At 38.4% G+C, this 22,617-nt stretch overlaps 1 protein-coding gene across 11 annotated transcripts in view; it reads left to right on the forward strand.

Annotated features, from left to right (window-relative positions):
- Positions 1-22,617, forward strand: part of GPAM (glycerol-3-phosphate acyltransferase, mitochondrial) — a 65,417-nt gene that overhangs the window by 19,408 nt on the left and 23,392 nt on the right. Inside the window, exons 1-11 of one of the 11 annotated variants that reach the window (XM_073240428.1) lie at positions 6,357-6,630; positions 7,010-7,062; positions 8,356-8,486; positions 9,580-9,702; positions 12,207-12,280; positions 14,597-14,710; positions 16,402-16,548; positions 17,154-17,250; positions 17,896-18,032; positions 20,594-20,693; positions 21,012-21,224. In XM_073240428.1, the coding sequence (XP_073096529.1) occupies positions 8,385-8,486; positions 9,580-9,702; positions 12,207-12,280; positions 14,597-14,710; positions 16,402-16,548; positions 17,154-17,250; positions 17,896-18,032; positions 20,594-20,693; positions 21,012-21,224 (1,107 nt within the window). In that variant the 5' untranslated portion in view covers positions 6,357-6,630; positions 7,010-7,062; positions 8,356-8,384. Of the gene's footprint in view, positions 1-1,034; positions 1,056-1,596; positions 1,670-6,356; positions 6,631-6,682; positions 6,978-7,009; positions 7,063-7,180; positions 7,620-8,353; positions 8,487-9,579; positions 9,703-12,206; positions 12,281-14,596; positions 14,711-16,401; positions 16,549-17,153; positions 17,251-17,895; positions 18,033-20,593; positions 20,694-21,011; positions 21,225-22,617 lie in introns of those variants that run through there. The other 10 variants (XM_073240427.1, XM_037011047.2, XM_073240431.1 and 7 more) reach the window with 10 other exon arrangements.

The following is a 22,617-nucleotide window of genomic DNA, read 5'->3' on the forward strand; positions in this document are numbered from 1 at the left end:
TTCCACTCTCTTCTGGCCTAAGGCAGCCTCTTATGTTAGGCTCTAAGGTCACTTCCATTGCCATCCCCCCCAGCACGATACACTGACAGGGACCACTTCTCAAACTTCTCTCTTTTTCCCATGTGTTTGAGTTATTCTAGTGTCCAGAACTGTGCTCAAATTTAAATATGAGGCAGGCACACATTTGCCCGCGAGTAAAAGAAAAAAGATTATAGTGGCTTAGAAAGACAGAGATTTAACAGAACCCAGAGGTGTGTTATTGGTGATGTTGGGTTCGGAACAGATAGAGGAAAAGTGAAAAAGGGACAGTGCCAGCTGTGTCTGCTCGGTTTTACAAGAAAAGCATCTCTAGAAATCCTCAGGTTCGACTTCCTCTTAGGTCTCATTGCCCAGAACTGGGTCATGTGACCACTCAGCTGCAAGGGACAGTTAGAATATTAGAGAACAAGATTATCATAATTAGCTTGGATACCTTGATTCATTCTTTTCTCAGGGCTGGGCAAGAGACCACCCTGAACAGAACAAGGCTGACAGCCAGGAAGTGGGAGGGATTAGATGTTGAACAGGTAAGTCTCAGTGTCTGTCTCAAACAATCTAAGTGACTTCCAGAAGCCATAGGCTAATGAACTTAATGCTGATTTTTTGAAATTTTTTGGAAACTTATTAAACAGGAGTTGTGTAAGTCTCCTGGACTGTAAGTTCCCAGAGAGGACGTACTGTGCTGACACATTCATTGCTGCATCTATAATAGGGTGCCTGGCATGCAGTAAGTGTTTTATAAGGATTTACTGAATAAATAAATGAATGAAAGGAATTTGGAGGAAAGTAAATGTTGCAAATAGCATGGGCTCAGTAAGGGTAAGTCAGGGCAAACATACTGTTTCTCCTTTAAACATTTTTGATAAAATATTTATTTTATTTGAGATCAGGGCGTGTCACAGATGTTTTATCATTGGATTTTGGCAAGTCAGTTGACAGTGTTCCTCATAATATTCTTGCAGAGAAATTCTTCTGTGCATAGGAGGATCTGTAGCAACTTGAACAAATGTACCCAGGTATGTTTTGATCAGTGAATCTGGGCATTCTGGAAGAAAGCCTGTTGAACAGGGACAGGAAGGCTGTAGGAACTATTAGCAAGAAAGTGGGTTTTAGTAAGAGAAAAGCCTACGTTCAAATCCCTTCTCTGCTACCTTCTATTTGGGTGGTTTGGGCAACTTCCTTAATTTCTCTGGGCCTCATTTTTCTTATCTGTAAATTGAACACCGTACCTTACAGAAACATCAAGAGAATGAGTCATGTTAATATGTTAGCAGGTGTACCAATGTGCAGGATGACAGAAAAATGATTTTAAAAATCTTGAAAGACTGAAAAGTGGAAAACAGAAAAACAAAACAAAATGCAACATGCACCCAGGTAGACATATAGATAGACATATGTCACTTTGACACATGCAGGATGGAGAAAGCCTGGTCTTCCTAAAGCTTATTTGTTGGTATAACTGGTGGGACCAGCTTCTTATGGTATCTAATCAGACACCCCTTATGAAGGCAGGGCCTAACATCTTGAAATATCACCCTGAAAACCAAGGCACTAGTTTGGGCAGTAGAAGGCTGGATGACTATACAGACCTTGTAGTGAGGTTACTTTTCTCATCCCTGATATTGATAAGGTATGTCTTCTCTCTAACTTTTCCTTATAATGGTGGCTAGAGGCTTATCAATTGTATTGATCTTCTCAAAGAACCAACTCCTTCTTGTAATGATTTTCTCTATTACTTTTGTTTTCTATCTCATTGATTTTTTCCCTTTATTATTTCTTGTTTTTGTTTTGCTTACTTTGGGTTTAATTTGCTTTTCGTTAACGTTGAAACTGAGATGAATGATTTGGGACCTTTTTTTTAATTTTCTAATATAGGTGAGGTGTTTTACTGCTCCCAGTTTCTCAGTAAGTACTGCTTTAGTTACATCCCTCAAATTATGACATGTGTTTTCAACATCATTTAATTCAAAGTACTTTCTAATTTCCATTCTTATTTCTCCTTTAAACCACAGTTGTTTTTTTTTAGAAGCATGTTAGTTTCCAAATTTGGGGGGATTTTCCAGATATCTTTAAGTTACTGATCTTTAATTTTCATTGTGATTAGAATATATGTTGTTTATGACTTGAATTCTTATAAATCTGTTAAGACTTGTTTATGGCTCATAATATAGTTTGTCTTGGTAAATGTTCTGTGTACACTTGAAAGGAATCATATTCTCCCATTGTTGGGTGTAGTGTTCTACAAATGTCAGCTAGGGCAAGTTGGTTGATAATATTGTACAAGCCTTGTGTTTCTTTATTGGTTTTCTGCCTACTTGCTGTGTCAGTTATTGAGAGGTGGGATTGAAACTACTGTTTGTAATTGTGGATTTTGCAATTTCTCCTTACAATTTTGTCAATTTTTGATTTGTATATTCTATATTAAATGCACCAAAGCTTAGAATTGTTTTTCCTCTTGATAGATTGACTCCTTTGTCATTATGAAATGGCTTTTCTTTATTTCTGGTAACATTAATTATATTGAAATGTACAGTGATATTAATATAACCACCTATATTTCTGTTGATTAGCTTTAGCATGGTACATGGTTTTTCAATCTTTGTCTTTTATTTGGCTTTATATTTAAAGTGTTTTTAAAAATATATGTGGCATATAACTGGTTCTTGTTTTTTCTCCAATCTGACAATCTTTTTCTTTTAAGTGGGGGTGATTACTTATATGCTTTGGATTGAAATCCACTGGCTTGCTATACACTTTCTTTTTATCTATTCTCCAGTCTTTCTTTTTCCCTCTTTACTGCCTTCTTTTGGATTCACTGGGTGTTTTTTTTTTTCATGATTCTACTTTATTTTCTTCATTGATATATTAAATATAACTCTTTTTTGTTTTCATAGTAGCGCCTTTCGGAGTTAGAGTATACATCTCTAACTTACCAGTTTCCCTTTAATTGTGCTAGGCTACTTTTTGCTTTCTATAAGAATATTACAACAGGATACTTCCCCCTCTCTGGAAGCTGTGCTGCTGTTGTACATTTTATTTCTACATATGCTATAAACCCCACAAAACACTGTTCTTATTTGTACCTTAGGCAATTACTTTTTTACAGAGTTTTAAAAAGAAGAAAAAAGTTATTTACTTACATATTATGATTTCTTGAGCTCTCAATTTCTTTTGTAGATTCAGGTTTCCCTTTGGTTATATTTTCTTTCTACCTGAAGGACTTTAACATTTCTTGTAGTAAGTGTCTGCTGGTTATGAATCCTTTCAGTTTTGTATCAGAACACGTCTTTATTTTGAAATATATGTATTTGGGGAAAGAATTCTAGATTGACAGTTTTTCCTTTGAAGATGCTGCTTTGCTGTCTTCTTGTTTGCAAATTTCTAATGAGAAGTCTGCTGTCATTCTTTGTTCCTCTACACAGAAATGTCTTTTTGCCCTATTTTTAAACTTTTCATTTTATCACTAATTTTAAACAGCTTGTGATGTTCCTTTGTCTAGTTTCTTCATATTTATACTTGGAGTTGGTTGAGCTTCTTGGATTTGTGAGTGTATAGTTTTTACAAATTTGGGAAGTTTTTAGCCTCTGTTTCTTCAGATTTTGTTCTGTCCTCCCTTACTGCTCCTCACTCCCATGTTTCTCCTTTCCTTTAGGAACCTCAACTGCATGTATATTAAGCTCACTGATACTCCGTTCATTTTTTTTCAGTCCTTTTATTCCCTCTGTACTTCACTTTGATAGTTTCTACTGCAATGTTTTCAGGTCCTTTAGTCTGTTTTTCAGTAATGTTTAATCTGCAGTTAGTCCCATACAACTGGAGTGTGTGTATGTCAAACATCTCAATGTTCTTATAATCTCTTAGATGCTTGGTTTGGGTCTCTTAATAGATTTTCCCTGTCTCTTCTTCCTTGGACATATAAAATATAGTTACAATTGTGTTTTAATGTTCTTGTTTGCTGATTCTATCATCTCTGTCACTTCTGTGACTCTTTCAATTGATTTTTTTTTCTCTCATCTGGGTCATTCTTTCCTGCATCTTTTTTTATTGGATGATAGACATTGTTAATTTTACTTTGTTGTATGTTGGCAATTTTTGATTTCATATGAGTATGTGTGCTTTGTTTTGGAACACTTTGTTCTTGAAAACAGTTTGATCCTTTTGGGGCTGGCTTTTAAGGTTTGTTAGGATCAGGGCAGCATTTACTTCAGTGTTAATTCTACCTCACGACTGAGGCAAGACCTTTTAGCCATGAATTATGAGGTTTCCAGTCTGGGTGCCAAGATCAGACCCTGTGCCTGGTCTTACACACTGGGAACCTTTCCACTTTGGCTTGTGGTAAAAGGAACAGCCCCTGTTCTATACAAGCTTGTTTTCTCTCTCTCTTTTTGGCTTGTGGTAAAAGGAACAGTCCCTGTTCTATACAAGCTTGTTCTTTCTCTCTGGGTAGGTGATTCTTTCCCTGGCCTTGGGTAACTTCCTCCCACTCATGTGCTCATGAGCCGATCAGCTAAAGACTAAAGCAAGACTTTCTGTAGGTCTCCAGAACTCCCCCTTTCTCTGCAGAGCCCTCTCCTCTCTGATACTCTCCTCCCAGCTCCGGTTGCTTTGGCTTTCCTGGTCTTCCCAATTCTATCTCCTCAACTCAGAGAGTCTATCTAGGTCTTTGTGGATTCCCATCTCTGCACTGCAGCTTGGCAACTTTCTCTAGCAGTAAGCTGAGGCAATCATAGTTCTTGCCTCATTTATTTCCTCTCCTTATGGACCACGGCCCTGCATTGCTGCCTGTTTTATGGATGTACGTGTGTTGTTTTCATTAGAGAGTAAATTCAGCCTTTGTTGCTCCATCTCGACTGGCTAGACTGGATTACTGTAAATAATTGTGGTTCTGTTGATAAAACAGATTGGCAAGGGTGTCACCAATTTCCAAAACAATTCTCAGTAGGTAATGCAAGCCACCTTGCATTATATTATCTCCTGAAAATACAATAAACACATATGCAATGGGTGTTACATAAGTGTTGCCTACCAATGACACTGATGTATGACAATTTAATGTTTCTCTCTGGCTTATGTGTTAATTCCTGTGATACTCTCTTACTTCATTTCTCATTACTTTCTCTTTAACAGTGACTTCAATCGCTGAGACTTTCTTGTTTTTCCCTCTCTCGTGCATTTTGGGATGGATTTACAAATAGAAGTAGAATATTCAAGAGAAGAAATTCTTTTTTTCTTCTTGTTCCTCAGCTACAACAAGTATCTCTTGAGTGTTTACTACCACAAAGTGTTGTAGTGTTACCCAAGAGACAGAGGCAAGTACTGGCATTGACGATGAGTTTCATAGAATGACACAAACTGATAAAGACCCAAGGTACTTCTTTGTACCACAGTAAATCTGTGAGATTTCACAGGAAGGTGCAATTATTGAGGGCTGGAGAGAATAGGGGAGGCTTGGAGACCTAGTTCAGGAAAGAACTATAAAATTTAGGGGTAAGTGGTGGTAGCACAACTGAGAACCCATGCCTTGACAGGGGACCATCAGAGGTTGAAATAAGCGGTTCGTGCTGGAGAATAGGGGGGAAAGTACATGCCTATCTGTGGAAGCTGTATATGCCTGGCTCAGCCATGTGGGCTGTAGAGAACTCTGGATAGCTTTTGATGGGTGGACATGGGCAAGGATTTGTTTTGAAGAAAGGTTTAGGGCTAGTGTGTGCAGAGGAGATGGGGACTGGTAGCAGAGGTGTGAGGAGAGGGGTTATGTTTTAATCATTTCTGTGTTCCCAGCAGCTAGTGCATACTTAATGCTTGAATGTATGTAAAAGTTAATCTTCTTCCTTCTAAACTGCTAATGCTTTTGATAACCACTGGCCTTGTCAATGGCATGACAAATACTGTGAAAGAACTTCTTTGTGCCCCATTTTATTTTGTTTGAGTTTAGGCTAAAGATAGGCAAATTTGGACTCAGGCTCTTTGAAGTCTTATTTGTCTCTCTTTTAACTCCTCATTTTCTTCCTTTAAGGAAAAGGCACTCAGCCACTGATAGGAAATTACACAACACGGCCTCCCCAGTCTCCCCCTCCGTCTCCCCGGTTCATTCTGCGCTTTTACAAATCTCCTAAGACCACACATGTGTAGTAAACCCAGGCAGGCCAAGTGCACACTCCCAAGAGGCCGGCGGAGATAAAAATACCCAGATGAGCAGCGTTCACACAGTGCAGACTTAGGTACACGTGGGTGTACACACACACACACACACACACACACACACACACACTCATCCACATGACTGCGCCGAGGCAGAAGGATGGTTCTTTTGGGCACTCACATACCATACGAGCCACACTCTCATTCCGCTCTCGGACCCCCACGCGGTGCGCAATGCCACGGGCCGCGCACACCCGCGCCCGCGGCGGGCGGACTCGCGGCTGCTGTCCTCACTCCCCCGCGCCGGTTGCGTCATCCGGGCGCGACCTTGCAGCAGGCGCCGGCGGAGCCTCGGAGCGCAGGCTCCTGCGGCAGCTGCAGCCGGCGGAGCGGCCCGGTGCGAACCGACAGGGCGGCCGCGGGCTGCGGGAGGCGGCCGGGCCCGGACAGGTGCGTCGTCCTTCTTCTCCGCTGGACCCGGGTGTGCCCTGCAAGTTGCCTGGCGGTCCATGTCCCCCCTGCCCCGTGGCGGTCGGGTTTGCTTTCTCCCCGGACACCTGGCTGTGGCCTGGGTTCCCGTGGGGAGCAGGGATCCTGCCTGTGGACCCAGTACCCTACGCACCTGAAAGGGACATGGCGTTGCTTTTGCGTTAAGGCAGGAGGGGTGCCCTGCGAGCCGCTGGTGCTGGGAACTAGCCAATGACAGATGACCATTGGTTTGACCGAGCGCTCACTATGTGTCCGACACTGTGCTAGCGCTTTATCTGTATTATTCAGTCTTCCCAGCAACCCAGGAGGTAAGACCGATCATATTATGCACATTTTTCAGATGGGGAAACCAAAGCATAGAAGTTAACCAACTTGTCCAAAGTCACGCGGATGGTAAGCAGTGAGGGATTTGAACTCGGGTGTTTGGCTTCAGAGCTGACCTTTTGCCTGTCCCTTTCAAAACCCACAGTTGGCTCCCCTCAGCTGACAGCCTAGCGTCTCCAGGATTTTTTTTTTTTTTAACTTCTCAACCTTGTATAAACGCTGTAGGGAGGGATGATGGAGGCTTGGACTTCCTATTGGCACAAGACTTTTTCTCCCTCCTTCCCTCCTCCTCCCCTCATCCCACAGCCCTGGGGCCAGACACGGCTTACTTTTCTCATAACCAGCTCCCCCTGTTGTGGCTATATTCTGCACCTGAAACTGATATCTCAGTTGTACAATACCAAAGGGCTTTCATGCCAGGTGCATTGCTTTACTGTCCTCTCCCCTGGCCTATTATTGTTAGATTGTTTCGTATGTGAAATTGTTGAGGATACACATAGTTTTGCTGAGGATAACAGCACAACAAACCCTGATGGGGATGTAAGGAAATCAAGAATATGCCCTCCAGGGAACACTGTTAACTTGGATGTGACCTTTCAGAATTTTAAAGGAATAAATAAAGCCAGGTGAGAGATACATACAAGCTAAAATAATTTGAGACTTATGTTAGAAAAGTTTTATGTTTTAGGTTAATTTCTATTTTAGCAGTTCACTGTTAGCGAACATTTTCCCCTTAGGGTCAGAAAAGGCTTATTGAAAAGGATGAGAGCTTAGATATTTCAAAATAGTGTGATTTTGTTTTAGAGCTTTGTAGATGTATTAGAAGTGCAAATATCAGTTCATTTTCAGCATCACAAGATTAAGAGCTTAATTCACTTTAATGGGAAACTTTAGAAATGCCCACATTGTGCTTGCCTGTTTTCATAGCACAGTATGTATGACCGAGAATTCTGTGCACATAATTTAAAAAGTTATCTACTCCTGTGTATGCATGTAACTTACATTTAATAAACAGATGCCTTCATCCTCCCAGAAACAATTCAATTATTAACACAAATGAAATAATTCTTTGTCATGAACCTAAAATAAGCTATTATTTACCCTTATAACTTCATAGCTGTTTTGCTCAGGAATTTTGAAGATACAAATGTTGATTTTCTTTTTTTTTTTTATCAGAACGGTCTGAGTTCATATCAACATACCAAAGTCCATTTTTACACTTTGAGTTAACATGGTGGAAGTCCACCAGCAGTTCATTTACCATCTCATTAAAGAGTAAAATAATGTAGAAGTCAGAATTTTGAGTTTTGGTATTTGGTCTCCAGGTTTTTCATGAACTTAAATGGCATTTATTTTTTATAGCACATGATTTGGGACTTACTCTTTGTGACATGGATGAATCTGCACTGACCCTTGGCACAATAGATCTTTCTTACCTGCCAAATTCATCAGAATACAATGTTGGTCGATGCAAGCATGCAAGTGAGGAATGGGTAAGTTTAAAATAAGGGAAAAGCATTCAACCTAAAGATGTTGGTCAACGTGAAGTGCTTGAAGCCACATAATATTAAATAGAGGTTAATAGCTACAGAAACTACTTCAGCTGTTAGTAGGTAGGTTTAAAAAGTCTAATATTTAAAAATCTTATGGTATTATGTTAATTGAAAAAAAATTGGGTAGGAAATTACAGTGGTAATGTTAATAAAACACTTGCATATTAAAAAAACCTAGTAGTTGTTTGGGGGTGGTGTAATTATAAAGAGATTTATTTTTTTCTGTATCTGTTTTCTGCAGTTATATTCATAAGTATAAATTTTGTAATGGAAATAAAGTTTATTTAGAAAATTAAAAATAGGAAATTTTAGCATGAGTTCCAATCGAAGGGCATGAACTTTCTTGTATTGTTTTCCCTATTTCAACATAACCTGGCATGTTTTAATATTTCTTGAACATTCTCTAAAGAATAATATTGGAGGGGTTTTTTTGTTTGTTTTTGCTTATTGAACTCAAAGTTAGGAGAAAAATCAGAAGAACAGAGTTTGACTCTAATTGGACAGTACAGCTATAATTTAAATTCTAGCCTTTAAACTCATATTAGAATAAAGGAATATTATATATATTTACCATGTTTTTCATTTAAAGAATAATATTTTAAGCTGTATTATAACCACTTCCTATGTAAATCCTTTGTAGTTCTTTTGTGGGAATGGGTGATTTAAGAGGGAGAAAGATTATCCGGGAGCATGGGGATCCAGGAGTCTGAGTTTATTCATCCTGCTGTCAGAAGGCTGTTTGCCCTTTTAGAAGTTAGGTTTGCAACCTTTGAATGTTTGGAGTGTGCAACAGGGTTGGGAGCTATTCCTTTTCTCAGGTGCTCAACTTTTGCTGACATCCAAGCTTTGTTCCAGTTGTTGGTCATTGAGGGAGTACCTTGAATGGAAATCACTCTGAGAAACACATACCTATCCTACAAAAAGAAAAATAGGTCATAGGTTTCTCTTGTATCTGAAATATATTAGTTTTAGATACCAAGTGGACAAGTGTAATTCTCTTTCATTCAGATATTGTTTCCTTCATGTTTATCAGGGTGAGTGTGGATTCAGACCTACTGTCTTCAGATCGGCAACCTTAAAATGGAAAGAAAGCCTCATAAGCCGGAAAAGACCATTTGTTGGAAGATGTTGTTATTCCTGTACTCCCCAGAGCTGGGTAGGAGTGTTAACTGCTTGACCCTTAATCAGCAGTGAAATATGGGACACAGATTTCCAACTTTGTGTGAATATAGTCTTGATGAACTTAAGTCATGTTTAGAATTTAGGCCCATGTTTATAACCCAGATATTCCAAGTAAAGATGTTGACTCAATTTTTCTTTCACTCATTTATTCAGTAAACATTGGTCTAATAGTTGATGCTAGGAAATAGTTTGCTTCTCTTTTAGATTTTGTATGACTTGAGGGTGAGAGGACATCTTACTTTCATATAGCTTTTCTGAAGAGTTGGTGGGAACCTTCATGTAACTTCTAGATGTTGTTCTGTGGCACTCAATGTGAAAACCCGAGCGAGATGGAAGAGAGCAGATCCCTCCAAGAAGTTGAAGCTGTGGCTTTATTGTCCTACTCTCCCTTTTGCTAAGTTTCTTTTCCTGGGTGGGTGGGAGCAGGGGGAAGCATGTCTGTTGACTGTGATAGTAAAGAATGGTCACTGAAATGTTAGGATGCAGATTGAAGAAAGAATGTGTATAAGTATTTGGATGAAAAAACACAAGCTATGCAAATCTTGCACATTACAGGGTAGGATTTGAGGAGAGGAGAGCTTCTGGTGTTTTGCCAGAGGGATGAGTTAGCACAGGAATGTAGACTCTAATGTAGCTGTATTCTAAGGCAGTAGAGGTACAGTTAAAAGGTATACCTGGACGTTAAGCACTCTCTGGGATGGGCCAGTTATCAGGACAGAAATTCTGCCATTTAAGTGCCTGTTATTTATAGAGGCTGCCTATAACCCGTGTGAATAGCCAACTGTGCTGTGTGAATTTTCTACTCAGGGCTAGCTTGTCAGGAGGCAGAATTCTGAGTCTGTTATAAAGAGATTTACCAACAAGGGAGAGATTTATGCAGGACCCAAGCAGTTTATGTTAAAAATTCAGGTCTGCTCAAAAGTGTTTTAATATCAGTATTGTTCTTTCTAAATCACAAGTGCCTTGTTGCAAATTGAAATTTCTAGTCTAGGAGGAAGGCCAGTTCAGATTGATAGGCCAGTAGAAATAAAAATTTAAATAGCACATGGCTTTTCTTTTTAGAACTGGCATTTCATCTCATTTAAGTTTGCATGCTTAAAAGATCAAAACAATACATCAACTCTAATGCATTCTTAAGCCAGAAAACAGTATAGAAAATTATTTCATGGTAGTGATGATGAGTTAGGGTGAGTGGTATAACAGATCATTATTTCTGGCTGAATATAGTACCTGGTGGAGCTGAACATAATCTTAAAATTCTTCCATGGCATGTTTACTTAATTTTTATTTGATAGTATTTTCACAGTAATTTTTTGATATTTCCTATCTTTTCTTTGAAATTCTATTTTCATTTTCTCTAAAGAGGCTTCACTTAAATATTTTCTATCTTTTATTGAGGTATAAAAATCTCAAATTTTTTATCGACATAATAAACAACTCTCTGCAAAGGTTCTCACCCCCGCTTAGTAAGTACTGCGGGCTGGGTGCTGTTGACTCATTCACCTACACAACAACCCTGCAAAGTGGTGTCACTATTCTTATTCCCATTTTACAGAGAAGAGGGCCAAGGGACATGAATATTACTTGACCTGCCAAAAAGCACACGCCAGCAGGAAGCAGAGTCAGGATCTGATCCAGGGAATCTACTCGTATGGTTTCCTGGCACTCATCTTTAACATGGCAGCAGTAACTGTCCTGTGCTCATCTCTGTGTTGCTGTGAGGACGTAGTAAAATCCTTTCCAGAGCAAATGTAAAAGTGCTTTGCAACTTGTACAATGTGACATCAATGTATATTTGGCTCCAATAGTAAAAGATCATATGTTTAGTTTAAAAAAAAAAATCTCAAATTTTTTTGCGAAAAGTTTACCTTTTTGCCCACATTGATAAAACAATAGACTTTCTCTTTTCAGCAGAGCTATTACTGGATTGTCTTTTTAGATTTTCTGTAAAGAAGGTGACCTTTAGCCATACATTTTCTTGTTAAGTGGATAGTCATTTTAGGGGAACAGAAAGACTATACTCTTTGGACCAAGGTGTAGAATTGAATATTAAACCTCTATCAGCTTCAGTTTTCCTGTCTATAAAATAAGGATAACAATTCTTGTGTGTCAGGGTTACTGAGAGATTTAGTAATCTAACGTGGATTTAGCAAGGTATTTTTGTATTTTGGGAGCACTGAAATCTATATTCTTGTCAGTGTCTTAAGCTATTGTAAGCTTCAGCTCTTTTGGGTTGGAGGTAAGGAGTGAAACGGGAAAGGAAGGCACTATTTCCTTGCAAGGTGTTAAGGATTAATTTTGAATTTGTGACTTTGAAGCCAAACAAATACTTTTCAATAAAATATGATTTTTCATTTTTTTAAAGTAATGCCTAACTTTTTGCTTAAATTAGAAAAGTCATCAAGAAGTAAGTAATGTGAGTTCTTCATCAGCTATCCGGTTGTATAGTTATGTCTGTGTTTATTTTGTTTTATGTAGGATAAGTTTTTCAACTCCAGTATTCCGTCTTTGGGTTTGCGGAATGTTATTTATATCAATGAAACTCACACAAGGTAAAAAAGAAGTGTCTTATATTTCTCATACATTTCAAAAAAAAGATATCATAATAATCAGTTAAACTTTTAGATTAATCTCTTTTTGGTTAATCTAAATCTAAATGGTTTTTGAGAATTAATAGAATATGAGCTTCTGACACAAGAGGCTTTATCTAAAAATTAGAGGTAGTATAGCCACCTGAATAGACATCTATGCTATTACCACTGCTGTAGTTATGTTTTGTTGTAATAAATATGTTGTAATAAATATCTTCATGAGTGTACTATCAGTTATAGCTCTTTCTTACTCATATATTGATTTTGCACCTTACACCAAAATGTAAGGATTTGTCTCAGGAGAGATGTAGATTTGAACGTCTTATGCTCTATTATGATTATTTTATACTTAACAAAAAAAGTATAGCTGATTGAAATCAGCATAATCCATAGTTTTAAAAGACATTTTCCTCTATTGAGCAAATGTCCTTTGATTTATTATTAACTTAAAATTTTTCTTAGAATTCTTCCAAATTTCTGATGTATGGGGATAGGCTTTTAAGCACCAGAGTAAGAGAAAAGAAGCTTTGTTTTATGTGAATCTAAGCTTGAAAGTAAGGGAGGGGATTAAGAAGGAGGGGTGAATGTCTGTGATGCAAGAGGGAAACAGCAGCAGAACATCCTACCAGTCTTTACAATTCTAAGAGGTAATGCCTGGACTAGGGAAGTAGACGACTCAGGTGGTGGTGAGAAACACTTGAAATTCCATGAAAAATTGATCCAAGAAGTCAAATATTTAAATTGAATCCCTTCTGATGATACTTCTCCAATTTTGATGATGAGATCATAAATAAAAATAATAACTATATACATTTTATATGCTTTAGTTAACTTTTTTTTTAAAAGAGAACTGAAGTCAAGGGACTTATTTTTTCCCATTCCCTTGGTATCCTTCTCTATCTCTTTCTCTCTTAAATTTAAAGGAGAAAGGAGAAATTCAGGTCCACTGATTATTTTTTTCCTTCTTCCTTTGGTTGACATGATTAAGATCCTAAGAAAAGGGATCTCATAGAGTCTCTTCTAAATATAAGTAAATGTCTCAGGCATAAAGCCAAAGGGTTCATTTGTTGCCCTTAATTGGAGGCAGTTAAAAAAGAAAGCATTTGCTGTCTTGCCTAGGCAGTAGGAAACCATTCAATATAATAAATTGCCTGTGCAGTTGAGTTGGGTATTTAGTAATGAAGCAAATCCTAGTTTAGTTTCGTGAAGCAAATCCTAAACATTTTTACACGCGCACACACACACACACATGAAGGGATTTCAATAGACAGGATGGACTTCTTACATTCCAATAATAATTCTGAAAATGTTCATTTGGGAGAATTTAGAATTACACATAACATTTTGGGCTAAGTTTGTAGAGAACTGAGACAAAGGAAAGGAGGTAGAAAAACAGAGTATCAGGAAGGAGACAGGAAGGAACAAGTGATTAGTAAACAGTTCTTCCTCAGTTGAGAGCTTCTCAGTTAATGAATTTATACCGGAAGTCTTCTGTCCATATGAATGTCATTATGGGGGGAATAATAATGAGGCATTATGTAATTATTACAAATGTTTTCAAATCATTGCATAATGAAGGTTTGTGGTATTCTTATTATGGGATCCCTGTCCTGACCCCCCATCCAAATAGCCCATAGTCACTGACACAGGACTATATCCTATCCCTTAGATGTGTTGAATATGTATTAAAAAAAGAAAAGTAAGAACTCCTGGCTTCATGAGCCCAGAATAAAAATATTCAGACCATATTCCCATTATCCTTGACTTCTCCCAGCTGATCAGTCATGTCAATTCAAGAGCTGGTGATTACTTAGAAGAATTACAATAATAAAAAAGAAAATAGCCTTTCACAGTGGGAAAGGACTTCCAAATTATCTTTTTATAGCCCATAGCTATAACTGCAAGCTATATAGCTTATATATATAGCATTCAATATATTTGCTTTTTAAAATGGTATTAATAAAGTAAGATTTTTTTCTTTTGCTTTTATATTCGGGTTACTATTTGGCAAAATAACACTATTCAAGCATTAATACACAAAGGTAAGACATCTACTCACATTAAGAAATTCGGTGAAAGTACATGAAAGGAATTCGAATGAAATTGTCTGCATAACATGCTAAACTGGGGAGAATTTGCTATAGCATAGCAGAACTCCAAATTTCAGGAAATGAAATGAGGCTTTGTTTTTATAGAAGGAAAACCACTGTATAATTTAACCAACTTGTTTTAAGTGTTCCTAGAGCACTGCTCTGCTAAATCATTTTTACGTTGCAGGCACCGCGGATGGCTTGCGAGACGTCTTTCTTACGTGCTTTTTGTTCAAGAGCGAGATGTCCATAAAGGCATGTTTGCCACCAATCTGACTGAAAATGTACTGAACAGCAGTAGGTGAGGGTGGGGACACTGTTGCAAAAGAGAGAGGCAGGGATGGGGAGTGGGGGAGGGGGGAAGTAATTTCCTTTATGAACCTTTAGTTTCTCTGGGAATCCATCTCAAGAGCTGTTGGCATTTCCAGATGATAAATGTTAAACTCCAGAGGAAACCAAGGCAAGGCAGGAGAGCAGGTGGTTTTGGTGAGTGGTGGCAGGTGGGGATGGCAGTCTTATTTTATGCATTAACAATTGAATGGGATTCTGATACAGGAAAGGCAAATTGGAGTTCAGAGATGTACGTATTTCCAGAGTTCTCTGTTAAGTTTTCTGTACTATGAATGGTTAGGACATATATGTCCCATTTTGTAGCCAAAAGACAAGTGAGTTTGATAATTCTGTCAGTTACTGAGTAACTGGGCACAAATTCTTGTACCAAAAAGTCATCATAGAAATTTTAAGAGAATGACTGTCCTTGCTCTCAGAGGAGCTTGCTTAGAAATGGGAGAGACTGACGTGAACTCAGGTGGAGTGGGGAAATAAATCATTCTCAAGGTTAGGCATTAGAATATAGGAGTTTGGGTGAAGATTGGTCTCTGTTCCACCTCCTTGGTGTGGCCCATGGTAGACATCTGCCTGGATGGGGAGGCAGAGATCAGGGTGAACTATAGTGTGGTTGTTGAGGCCTAAACTATGCGGGAACATAATAAACACTTATTGAGTGAATATGAGTGATAGTGAAGACGTAATAATCATGTCAAGTGCTTGTGAGAACATTCCTAGCCAGGTTGAAATAAGTTCTATTTAAGGAATAGACTTAGGGCACATCAGTGTCATATAGGATTGGCCTTTGTGTATTAATTAATTATGGGGCTAATGTGCACTTTTGCTGCACACTAGTCTAAATCATTAGCAACAGCGGGAGAAAACACAACTATTTGAAACTCCCTTGGATTATTATAAATCTATTTTCTAGGTAAACACCTTCAAGTTTATTTTATTCCATTGAGATATTTCGACTAGTAATTAGGATATTAGAAATGATTTAAGAAGGTTCAACCTCATGCGGTCTTACTCTAAGTCACATGGAATATATACAAAACCAGATGAAATCTTCTCTTACTTTGCTGTTCATTGCTCTCTGCTATTTTAATCTTGAGCTGTGCCTTTTTTTAAATAACTGGTTTTATTTGGAAAATACTTGTAAATATTTATGTCCCTCATTGATCCCTCCTTTAGAGTCTTATGTAACAGTTCTACTGATAGAGTCACAGTATAGATGACTAATAAATTAGGTCTTCAAATGAAAAATCAAACATTACTTTGACAGTAGGCTTTCTATGCCTCTGAATTACATGCCTAAAGGGATAATCTTCCTTTTTCTCCCTTCTGCTAGAGTGCAACTTTGTGTCTTTCATAGCATAATGGGAACATTCAAATTCACATAGTTGTTACCAGCAAATTTGAATTTAATTCTTAAGTCTGCTTTCCTGATTCCTCAGGGATTCATCAATTTAGGAAAATAATATCCTTAATATTTAATAGAAAGCCAAAGAAAACACATCTAACTTGAGCTATTCTGTCATGTTAACTGCATATTAAAGAGAAAGTACATTTTGTTTTGAGATTTATAGCTATGACTTGGAAAATGCTGAATACAAAATACAGCATAGAGCCAGTTACTTGTCTATCTTTCTATTTTCACATCAGAGTACAAGAGGCAATTGCAGAAGTAGCTGCTGAATTAAACTCTGATGGTTCTGCTCAGCAGCAATTAAAGGCCATCAATAAAGTGAAAAAGAAAGCAAAAAGGATCCTTCAAGAAATGGTTGCCACTGTCTCACCAGCAATGATCAGGTATTAAAAGGCAAGGCAAAATGCTTTGAACAAGAGTCATCCAATTTTTAGCAAACAGGACTGAGTCCTTGGACTTTTCCTTTCCCAGCACAAAGCTCTTGGTCCAAAAAAACCTTTGACGTATTCTAATGCTGAAACCAACTCCTCTTTATGTTCTTAATTCCTCTTCCGTGGGAAAGCAGCACTGTGTGAAGCTTTAAGGTGCCTTATCTCTGTTAACTGATAGCAGTCATTGTATTACAGCTGACGTCTCTCTGGACTAGTTTGAGACAGGTTTCACATACGCATGCCTTAAATAAAGGGAATGGTTTTGTGTGGTGGCTGCTCACCTAAATATTCACTTGGTCGTTTGCTTCTGAAGTGTAAAGTTTGCTTAATGAGTGAAATGGTAGATTTTAGTCCATAATAAATGGGCGCATTTATAAGTAGGATATTTGTAAGGTCAGTTCTTTAATTTCAGTTCAGATACACGCACGCACATATGCAGTCACTTACTAAGCACTTTGAGGCTGTAGGTTCATAACCATGAGCAGACAAATGCCATCTGCGTGTTTGTGTGTGTGTATATACATTTAAGTTTCTTTCTTTTAAACATTTTCTTTTAGACTGACTGGATGGGTGCTGCTCAAACTGTTTAACAGCTTCTTTTGGAATATTCAGATTCACAAGGGTCAACTTGAAATGGTTAAAGCTGCAACTGAGGCAAGAATTTCTGTGACTCTCATTGTGTTTTCTCCATGTTTATAGAGTGATTTTAGAGTTCCTTTGTATACTGTTCTGTCGTGCGGGTGTGCTCTCTTGTTACTGCTGTGCATTCCAAGCTACCTGGAAGATTTCCCCACAGGAGACAGTAGTTGTGTATCTGGGGAGGAGGAGTGGGGTAGGGGAGAGCCTGCCAGCAATATGCAGGATTCCTTTTGTAAGTTACCTTGTAACAACTCTGAAAGTCAGGTAGAACAATCCCTGTTTTATAAATGAGGAAATCAAGGCACAGATAGTTCAAGGAATTTTCCCAAGTCATGGCTAATATGTGGCTTGCCCAGGATTTCAAACCAAACTAGGCTTGACTCCAAAACCTATGCTCTTTTTACACGATGAAGGCCGCCTCTCAGAAGACAGAGGCAACAGGAACTCTCAGTTGCTCTTCTCCTTCCCAGATTCTTTTTTGTTATTGTGGTGGCTGTTTTTAGCTAGATCAGTATTAAGTTGAAAGAACCTCACATTACCGGAAAATGTTTTTGAACAATAAATCACTGATTAGCCAGTGACTCTAACCAAATACAAAGTTGCAAAGTGTGAGTGAAGTTTACATTTGAATTTTGAATTTGGCATTTTTCCTTTTACTAGACGAATTTGCCGCTTATATTTCTACCAGTTCATAGATCACATATTGACTATCTACTGCTCACTTTCATTCTCTTCTGCCATAACATCAAAGCACCATATATCGCTTCAGGCAATAATCTCAACATTCCCATCTTCAGGTAAGATCAGCTTATTTGTAAATTTAAAGTGTGAGAAAGATTATATTTTGAATTTTGTTTTTTTCATTATACCTTTTGCCACATGCTATTGTAAACATGATATTGGCTGTTTCACTTTCATTATAAAAGTAATGCATGTTTATTGTGGAAAATTTGGAAAGTACAAAAAAGTATTAAGACAATCACCAGGTTTTTCTGTGTTTTATGTAGGATATTTGGTGAACTGTGGCTACCTAAACTTTATGGGCAATATTTATCAAATGGATAAAGGGCGATCAGACAAGACAGACAAGACAGCAAATTGCTGTCTTAGTCTTGGCAATAGGGAGGTAGGGTAAGAAGATGGTTGGTGGCTGCAGTGGAGTAAAGGTAAGGAAGAAGAGCCATACCTGTGAACTTCGACCTCGCAATTTATTAGAGCTGGAAAACACAAATACACATATAACGTGGACAGTGTGTTTTTAGAGGTTTCAGGAGATGCAGTACATTCCATTCAAAGGAAATAGTATGTGAAAAGGCAGAGAGAGTGCATGGTATGGTCAGGAAATGGCAGATGACCCAGTAGGATTAGAGTGTAGGATGCACTGGGAAGGGTCAGGCTAGAAGTCGTGACTGAACAGGTAGGGAGAGCTAGAGAAAAACAATTTGTAAGCCATGTTTAGAGTGTATCCTCTAGTTGACAAATGACATGTCAGATTTTCATTTTGAAAAGTCAGTCTGGCAATTCTGACTTGGAATAGTTCAGGCAAAAGATAAAGCTTGATTTAGAAGTGTAGTAGTGCTTTTGGAGAGGAGGTCACAGATTTAAAAAATATTTAGTAAATTGAATGTATAAGACCAAATGCTGGTCCCAATGTGGGGCTCAAAAGAGGGACAGAAAAGGGAGGAAGACTTCCAGGTGTTTGCCCCCTGGGAACTGGGTAGGGAGTAGACCTGACCACCAGTGGGAATTGGCTTTAGAGAGTGACTGGAAGTGAGTGGCCTGGCAGGCTGTACAGGTAGGGCCTCCCAAAGTGGCAGCCATTACCTTTGCAGGCGGTGAAGTCTGATCCTCAGCCCCATGGTTCAGGGAGCTCCTTCCTAATCCCCTAGCTCAGGGCTCTGGCAAACCTGTCTCTTGAGGCCCTGAAGAGAAGCCATTCATTTGTGCAGTTAGCTGATACTTAGCCAGCTGGGCTTTAGACAACAGTGAACAAGATACCTAATCTTTGCCTTCAAATAGCTCATAATCTGATGAGGAATATAGACAAACAGCCCGCTGTAGTACAGTGTGATACGACTCTGCAGGGCAGACATGCTTTTCCAGTGACTAGACTATCTGTGATTTTTCTCCTGGGCACCTCTTCCCAGTGTGGAGGAACCTGGGAAGCTGACTTAGAAAGTCATCAGAAAGTTGCTGGTAGAAACAGACTAAGAGCAAAGGCCTATTCCATCTGGGCTCTAGGGCAGCCTTGCCTCGTAACAGTTTGCTTTTCTTGAAGTCAGAATAACTCAGTACTCATTCCCTACAGGTTCAACTTGGATCCCTTGAAGTGCTTCCTAAACACTGATCATTTCTCATAATCCAGCTTTTCTTTTCATGTACTCTATGCTAGTCTTGTCTTAGCTCATCATTTCTCAGATGTGACAGACTGACTGTCGATTACCTGGCCTGTTTATTTGCAGCTTTCTTTTGTTGCATGCCACTTACACATTCACAAAGCACTTTTCAGGGTATGTTGTTTTTATGGGTGGTTCATCTTACTCATTATGAACTTTTCTGCAGTTTTACTCTCAGAAAGTGATATTAAACTCTGGGAACAGCTTACAGTTGCATACTTATACTGACTACAGAAAATACTGAAAATATATATTAATATTTATATTACTTTATTTGAAAAGAATAGGCGGCTCTGAGTTTGGAAAGATTGACTTAAGTATTAGAATATTTTAGCTTTGTATCATAATCCATCAGTGTTGTAGAAAGAGACACAGGGTTGCAAAAATAATTGTTTTATTCCTATGTATGTGTACATGAAGCACATTATTGCTTCATGTTTTGGAAAGATGCTTATGCTTGGTTTCAGTTTGATAAAATTACTTTTGTTTAACAGGCATTTTCTAAGCAGTGCTTATTTGAGAAAATTTCTCCAGAGGAGCTTTTGTAACATGACATTCATTTTGCAGTAAATGTGCCATCAGCAGACTTACCAGTCCATGTCTTGAGATCCTGGACAGGGTTTTAAAAGTTAGCAGTCTATTCTACAATCCTCTTAAAATTGATAATGTCATCTTTGCTGGGTAATATATGAGACAAGCCTCTTTTGGTTTAGAACAGATATAATAAAACTTTAGTATATGAAGTGATATTCTAATAAAGGCTGATGAATAGTGTAAATGACTGAAACATGTCAGTAACATAAAAAATGAAAAAATGTCCATATTTGCACCATCAGCTGTCAGCAGCTCCCATAACACTTGTGATTTATATCCATATGGCAGATGTTCTGCAGTAACTTGGAGTCTGAGTATTCTTTTCACATTTTCCTTTGTAAATGATTAATGCATTCTTGAATTTATAGCACATTGATCCATAAGCTTGGGGGCTTTTTCATACGACGGAGGCTAGATGAAACGCCAGATGGACGGAAGGATGTTCTCTACAGAGCTTTGCTCAATGGGGTATGTATGATCTCTGATAACCTTTCAGGCGATTACGGTAGTTATCATAACAGAAGGACAGAGAGACTTGAGTGAGATTTAGTAGACAGACTGTCGTCGGAGAAATTATTTGAGTAACTATTGCTTGGGTAACATGGGTTTCGTGATTTTCTTGCGTTATGAAAATATAGCCCTGGAGGAGCTGTGTTGCTCTTACTTGTGTAAGATATTTTGTCAGTAGTGAAGTTATATATATATATTTTTAAGATTTAACTTTGCTGAGCTTATTCTCAGTTGCATGGCTTTGAGTTCATGGTTTACTTTCTTCTTACATCCCAGCATATAGTTGAACTCCTTCGACAGCAGCAGTTCTTAGAGATTTTTCTGGAAGGCACACGTTCCAGGAGTGGAAAAACCTCCTGTGCTCGGGCAGGACTTTTGTCCGTTGTGGTAGATACTCTGTCTACCAATACCACCCCAGACATCTTGATAATACCCGTTGGCATCTCCTATGATCGTATTATTGAAGGTCATTACAATGGCGAGCAACTGGTAAGAGGACTGCCTACCCAAAGACCTTTATTTTCAAGTCTTTTGCTTTTAAATCAGTGCTTTTAGAATTAATTAGCAATTTTTTTGGGTACTCCCTAACTTTAAAGCACTGTAGGAAACATGGTAGAGTGGGCATGGTGAGTAGCTTTCCTCTCCTATGTCAGCGTGATTGTTGAGGCTAGGGTGGTGCTTCCCTGCACTTGGAGGAAGTGACATGCTTAGATTTATCAGTGCTGGCCTTGGTCATGGGATTGTTGAGAAATAGAAGAACACTTGGCGCTGAGTTGCCATCTCTACCGTGGCGGGTCATATGTGGTTTGTTTTCCCCAGAGCTTCCTGTTTATGTGCAGTTTTTAAGTTAAACCTGAAGAACTGGTGGGATCATGTCCACAAAGCAACTGTAAATTAATTTGAGAAATGACAGTAGTTTTCTTTAGTAAACATTTTACTGAAGTAAGTATAATAGTTACACAAGAATTCAGCAATCATGAGCATGCAGCTGGAATTATCACAAAGTTACATCTGTGTAACCAGCACCCAGAGCAAGGAGCAGAATTATCAGGACCCTGGAATCCCTCCTTGTTCCCCTCCCATTGCTCTTTCAAGGGCAACCACTTACCTTGACTTCTTACAAAAAGATGAGTTTTGCCTGTTTGGGAACTCTGTAGACATGGAGTTACATAGTGTGTAGTCCTTTTGTATCTGGTTGCCTTTGCTCAAGTAGGTGTGTGTGAGATTCATCTGTGTTGTTGTATATGCTTAGGGTTTGTTCATTCTCATAGCTGCGTAATATTCCAATATATGAATATACCACAGTTGATCCTTTGAAAAGCAGTTTGCTTTCTAGTATTTGACTGTGATCATTCTTGTACATTTCCCTTGATCACCACATGTAGGCATTTTGTTGGGTATGTATTTAGCAGTGGAATTGTTGGGTCATAAAGTATACATATGTTCAGCTTTAGTAGATACTGCCAAACAGTTTTCCAAATGCTTTTACCAACTTATCATTCCTACCAGCATTGCGAGAGTTTCTGAAGAATTTAGTTTTGTTCTTATTTGAACACAGTACTTGTTTCAAACTTCTCAAAACATGCCAGAAGCTCAAGGACATTTGATAATTGGAGGCTTTAAAAGTTAAGTGATACACCTGAATTATTATCTGTATCTCTCTTATGAGACTGCTGCTTGTATACATCTATCTTGAATGTGCCTTCTACTCACCCTGACTGTCTAATGAGGTCATGTCTGAGTTCGGTGTCCATTATACAGCCATCATTGTGCCTTACTTTAGTAAAGGCTTATTAAGTGAATAATCAGCTTAACAGTCACTGTGGGCCTGGACTTGGCATACAATTGCCCCATCTTAGCATTTGGACTCCAGTGATCATCA

This window comes from Manis javanica, chromosome 7, assembly GCF_040802235.1.
Source record: "Manis javanica isolate MJ-LG chromosome 7, MJ_LKY, whole genome shotgun sequence".
NCBI lineage: Eukaryota > Metazoa > Chordata > Mammalia > Pholidota > Manidae > Manis > Manis javanica.